Here is a 5,894-nt window from a genome sequence, read left to right on the forward strand (position 1 = left end):
CTGTGTTATTATCATTTTATCATACAGTGTTAAATCACTATAAATTTGTTGTTATATGAAATGACAGAAAACTGACCATGACCTTGTTACTCTAAAACGTGCAATTTTATTAAAATGTTTTGAAACAAAATGAACAAAATTTGTATACATGTTGCATATATTTTATCTGTTCATCATCAAGCAAATAGTTCACCCAACAGGTGTTCAAATAATTTATTGTGATTCATTTATCTGTGACTTACAATAAATTAAACTCTCGCAATAGCGATATACTGTATCTATATATATATATTATATGTATAATGGAAACCATCAAAAGGAATTTCACTGGTACCCTTCTTATTCAAAAGTAGAATTTAAGATGACTATGGAATTATTATTGAAGTTTGGTGCTTGCATATATTACTAAGGAACCAAAAATGTGATCTAATGTTTCATAAGTCTCATTGATGTAATATAACGTAATGTTATTAAAAAATTCTGTTTTAAATTAGTAGGCCTATAATGTATAGAGGTAATAAAGGTACAGATGACAGTCTTAAAAGTTTAAGCATGTAGACGTAGTAATTAAAAAGACGACTTCCCGTAGACAATCTGTTTAGATCACATTAGTGGCATTCATGGTATTTTCTAGAAACAAGGAAGCGTTAGTTGTGTGAAGCATTTAAATGGTAACAAAACGTATCTCACGAAGACATCATCGAGATTGTTTGAGTACTTGCATCGCAAAACATTGCAAATTCTTAATTTCCCCAACAGAAGGCTCATTCAGGAACAGTGCATATTTAGTTCAACGAGGTCAGAATAATGACATAAATAGGAATGTAAATGTTAAACAGGATTTAGCTAGGAATGTAGTTATTCAAAAGTAAGACTTCAGCAGTTTTTTAGCAGTATCAGTCAGGTTTTGTGATCTCTCCATTTTAGTCTCCTTATAGGCTAGTCTCTATTCTGGTCTCCCATTCTTTACATCCAAGGCACAATTTCACACTGTCATCCCAGTTTCTGATCAACAGTCTCAGTTTTTTGCACATGGGAAGCATCCACAGAACAGTTTCTTGAACGGGTTGTTTTTGTCATGCCTCTTTGCCCGTTCCAGTTTGACAAGGACTTCGTTAAGCTTAGCATCAGTTTTTTGAACATTGTTTAATATGTAGTCTGTCATAGGTCCTTGTTCCTCTACAAGCATAGCCACATCCAGGAAGACGTCGTGAAGGCTCTTGAGTCGACCTTCTAACTCCAGCAAGTCCCGATGTCTACTCTCAATCTGGTTGAGTGCAGAGCGGGCTGTTTTGCCTTCTGAGATAAAGTTATCACTGAATATGTTCCACTGACCGTTATCCAGCATCTCCTCAATCTGGTCACCAGAAACCTCTCTTCCCACAATCTCCATTTGTCGCTGAATGTGAAGCTTGCAGTTCTCCTTGTGGCTCATCTCTGCATCATTGTATTCTGTCATCGCGTCACGGAAGTTGTTACTCAGGGTGGCGTACTGTGTCCGGGCAACTCTTGCCACAGCCGAGTTGACGCCATTTTCCTCTTCAAGATTTTTGGCTTGGGCATCCATCTTATGAAGGCGTGCTAGGATGTCTTCTCCACGAGTCTTGATGCCACCAACGATGACGTTGGCGTCTTGCTTTATGTGAGTTGTACGAGTTGGTTCACTAAGAAGGCGTGTGTTTTGATCTTTTAAACGTTTGACCTCAAGTCGGATGAGTTGAATCTCACGTCTGGTTTCTTGAGCCTCATCGAGCACAAACTCCATCTTCTCGCTGTTGTCAAAAATGACAGCTTGCTGGGCGAAGTCCTCCTCCAGGTCCACATTGCTGAATGAATCTGATTCCATCTCCTCCACATGGAGGCTTGACACTGAGACGGTCTGCAGATGGTCCAGTCTGTCCCTCATGCTTGCTAAGGAAAATAATTTACAGACAACAGAATAATGCCGGGCTTTGAAGCAATAGAAGGAAATATGCAACCTGACTTTTGATAAACACATTCTACAGCAACACAAGCACAATTACATTAGATTTTCATGCAGGTTGACCCTCATGTGATCATGGCTTACAAGCATAAAATACACTAGAAAAACACATTTTTATCTTTATGAAACAAAACTGTAAGTGGATACTTACTCTAAAAGTGACTCTGTAAAAGGATAGAGACAATATTTCCTTAGCAACACTAAAAGTCACTTTGGACAAATTCATCGGTGAAACTATTTCTGAGTGGCGTCACTCACCAGACGAGTTTGAATGGTTTAAAGGAATAGGTTTTTTCTCTTCAAAGGGTTCTCTTCGATCAGCACAAAATAAAGATATAAATAACTATAAATGAAGTCAATGCGGTAAAATACTAACTTAATCCCTGCATATTTTTGAGTAGCATAATATTTACAATTATGGAAGTCTCAAACTTTTGATTATTGCAAAATAACTATATGTCACAATGAACAAAACATTTAATATTTAAATATAATCATAATAAATATTATACCACAAGTATTATTTTAACATTGACGACATTAAACAATTGCTATTACATTCCACATTTCCAAGCATTTTCTCTGTGTGATTTCTCTAGCCATGTTCTTAACTTTAAATAAAAGTTTAAAAGGTTAAATGATATAAACTCCATGCAAATGATTCAAATTACATTACCTTCTCTCGTTTGTCCAAAATATCACAAGTCTAACTTAACAATATGTTTAGAGATGCAGTCCCATCCTTACTGCAGTGGAGCATCTGTCGTGTTAATGGGGGTGTAGAAGGAATGCGCGTTCCAGGGCGTGACTTTAACGCCAAACCTGTTCCCAAAGTGGAATGTCGTACGTGTGTCTCCTTAACCCCCGAGATTTTCTTTGTTTTCTGTAATGCGACTACTTCAATCTTTATTGTTTAGGCAATATTCTTTGTTTCATTATTTATATATGCTCTGATAAGCGGTTTCGTGGGCTGTGATGGCCTGCATGGGACCCCACAGTGTGCATTAATAGTGCAGGTCGAAGATAAGTAAAGATTTAGGTAAATGCGATTATTTGTTTTAACTAAAAAAATTTAAATAATGTGTTGAGTGCTATATCTATAACTCCAAAATGTGCAACTTTGTTACAATGTTTTGAAAAACTGACTTCCTTTTGTGTGTATTATACGTTTTTACTATTATACATTTCATCTGTTCATCATCAAGCAAACACTTCACATACATTGATTTATTCTACATAATAATTTCTTATTTTATTTAGAAATCACTGTAGTGAATAATTAAAGGGTTTCACGGGCACCATTAGTTGCACGAGAATAAACGTATTTTCTATATAAACCATATAAACATAAAAAAAGATTTGAACGATTATTTATAAGCAAAAGGCCACTTTAACAATGAAAAAAATACCTAACTCCACGTTTCTCTCATTCATCATTACAGGCTAATAATGATTAGATCTTTTCTTATATCTAAAGTGTTGCAATTCTGCTTCCCTCTGCTGAACTCATCAATCTCTTCACAGCTGACGTAGGCGGGGTTTGTGTCTTTTGTGTCACCTATACACCAATCGCACGCGGTGATGGAAAGTATTATTAACCGTCTGAAGGTGGATAGGATGAATTTTTAATTGTCAAAGTTTATTCTGAAATATCATGAGATGAACACACATTGCAACTAAAGGGCATAATTTAAGGTAGGCCACGTTGATGTTAATTTTACTAGAAGAATATGGAGAAGAAAAATTATACGTAGTGCGCATAAGATTCGTTTTACAACGTGTTTCTTTACTAAAAACAGACATCCGGTTTTGATGTAAGGGTTGTTGATATAGATTAAATATGATATTTTTTATAACGTTACCTTGCTATTAACTTACATTACAATTAATAAATAATGGCGTATTTTCCTTCTCTCATTTTTCAAAAATCGCATGTTGATTGGAAAACGCAAAACAGCCAAACAAAGGCTTTATTTTTAAACGTGGACCTGCAGACAGGTTCTTCTTGTCTAACAAGCTTATCTGACGCCACTAGGCTGTACCTCACGTGACTTAAGTGTTACGTAACAGACAAATATTCGGTAATGTTGTTTGTAAGCTTTGTTGTATGTGTTAGTCTATCGTTACACCACTGCTAAATTTTGCTCTCTTTTCAGTCTATAAATCATGAGGGACAGACTTGAACACCTTCAGGCGGTATCAGAATCCAATGGGACTGTAGTGGAACATGAACAAGCCCATGCTCTCCATTTCTCAGATGGAGACCACGATGACCCTCCTCAGGACCCCGGCAGCACCAACCCTGATTTGGAGTCTGTTTTTGATGAGGCACAGGAAGCTCGACGTGAGATTCAATTGATCCGTTTGGAAGTGAAGAATCTCAGAGAGAAAAACTTGCGCATCTTTACGGAGGCAATGTGCACCGGTACCCCAAATACCAGTGACTCTAATGCTATTGCTGCTGACATCAAAACCCGTGGACAGGAAATGCTTGCGCACCTTCGCAAGATGGATTCCCATGCCAAAGAGTTAGAAGAGAAGTATGGTGTCAATTCACCTGTGGCAAGAATAGCTCGAGCCCAGTATACAAGCATAAGCACAGGCTTCCGTGATGCCATGGTGGAGTACAACGAGGCAGAGATGAGCCACAGAGAATCCTGCAAAGCATACATTCAACGACAAATGGAGATTGTGGGACGAGAGGTCACAGGTGACCAGATCGAAGAGATGCTGGAGATCGGCCAGTGGAACATCTTTAGTGAGAACATGGTTTCAGAAGGTAAAACTGCACGGTCGGCACTCATTCGGATTGAGAGCAGACATACAGAACTACTACAGCTGGAGAGACGCATTCAGAGCCTTCATGAAGTTTTTATGGATGTGGCCATGCTAGCAGAAGAACATAGGTCAATGGTAGAATGCATTCACACCCATGTGCAGTCAACTGAGGTGGAGGTCAGGGATGTCCTTGTGAAGCTCGAGAGAGCCAAGAGACATGATAGAAGCAATCCCTTTAAGAAAATGTTCTTCTGGAAGCGGTGACATGGCCACGGATTTCACAATGTTCAAAGGAATTATACCAAATGTGATGAATTGCTTTTCTCTGAACTTTTATTTTGTATACTTGGTTTTATATAGATGTGTTCTTATTTTTTAGTATAAACCAATGGACTTTAACGGGATCAACAGAGTTCTTAAAAATCTTTAAAAATACCTTTGTGTCTGTGGCAAACATGAAATGAGGATTGTGTTCAAAAGACAACTTTGTGTATAAGTGCAGTATTAAATAAATTACTGTAGAGTAGGGCTGTCACGATAAACCGACGATAAATATCACGTGATGTATGCACAGCTTTTGAGTGAAGTACGGAAAATGCTGCTGCATCCGAAAGCCAGAGGGCGCTCTCGTGCGGAAACTCCAAATACGCACTGCAGAAGAAGATCATAACACGTTCTAGAATCTAGGAAATGCCCCAACCGTTTTATTACGAGGTATACATTTTAGGTCAATCTGAAGATTTAAATTAGAAATATTTTTTAATATTCAGTCTTATCCTGCAGATGAATAAAACTCCACGTTTGCCATGAGTGCCAGTATGCTCTTCCTTGGCTACTGAAGTTGCACCCTTTATGCTGAATTTCTAATTTGTTTTCATTATACATTATTGCATGTCAAATGAAGCATAAATGTAGCACAGACTAAAACAAAACAACATAATACTATCTTGTTATAAAATAAAGAAATTATGAGATGAATAAAGAAAAACATGTTTCCCAATGCAGTGTGCCATGCCTGGTGAGTCATCTCTTCTTGACCAGACTTGTGTATTATTTACAGATTGCCCAAGAGTCTAGAGAAATACCAAGTCAATTCCGCCTTTCATCCGTGTGTGCACATTGTGCGTTTCCC

At 37.6% G+C, this 5,894-nt stretch overlaps 2 protein-coding genes across 3 annotated transcripts; one reads left to right on the top strand and one right to left on the bottom strand.

The window, feature by feature from the left end:
- Positions 1–1,015: 1,015 nt before the first annotated feature.
- stx11b.1 (syntaxin 11b, tandem duplicate 1) lies at positions 1,016–2,777 on the bottom strand. 2 transcript variants are annotated; one of them, XM_057353890.1, is made up of 3 exons: positions 2,661–2,772; positions 2,136–2,295; positions 1,016–1,911 (listed from the first exon to the last, which is right to left on the bottom strand). In XM_057353890.1, exon 3 carries the CDS (start codon positions 1,904–1,906, stop codon positions 1,019–1,021), a length of 888 nt encoding a protein of 295 aa, XP_057209873.1. In that variant the 5' UTR covers positions 1,907–1,911; positions 2,136–2,295; positions 2,661–2,772; the 3' UTR covers positions 1,016–1,018. The 2 variants fall into 2 exon arrangements, with proteins under 2 accessions (XP_057209873.1, XP_057209872.1); XM_057353889.1 differs by lacking the exon at positions 2,136–2,295 and having other exon boundaries at positions 2,661–2,777.
- A 788-nt stretch (positions 2,778–3,565) lies between these two features.
- On the top strand, positions 3,566–5,757 carry stx11b.2 (syntaxin 11b, tandem duplicate 2). The gene is made up of 2 exons (XM_057353355.1): positions 3,566–3,679; positions 4,141–5,757. The coding sequence occupies exon 2, from the start codon at positions 4,151–4,153 to the stop codon at positions 5,024–5,026; it is 876 nt and encodes a 291-aa protein (XP_057209338.1). The 5' UTR covers positions 3,566–3,679; positions 4,141–4,150; the 3' UTR covers positions 5,027–5,757.
- The last annotated feature ends 137 nt before the right edge of the window (positions 5,758–5,894 follow it).

The sequence above is a fragment of the Triplophysa rosa genome, linkage group LG15 (genome assembly GCF_024868665.1).
Source record: "Triplophysa rosa linkage group LG15, Trosa_1v2, whole genome shotgun sequence".
Taxonomy (NCBI): Eukaryota; Metazoa; Chordata; class Actinopteri; order Cypriniformes; family Nemacheilidae; genus Triplophysa; species Triplophysa rosa.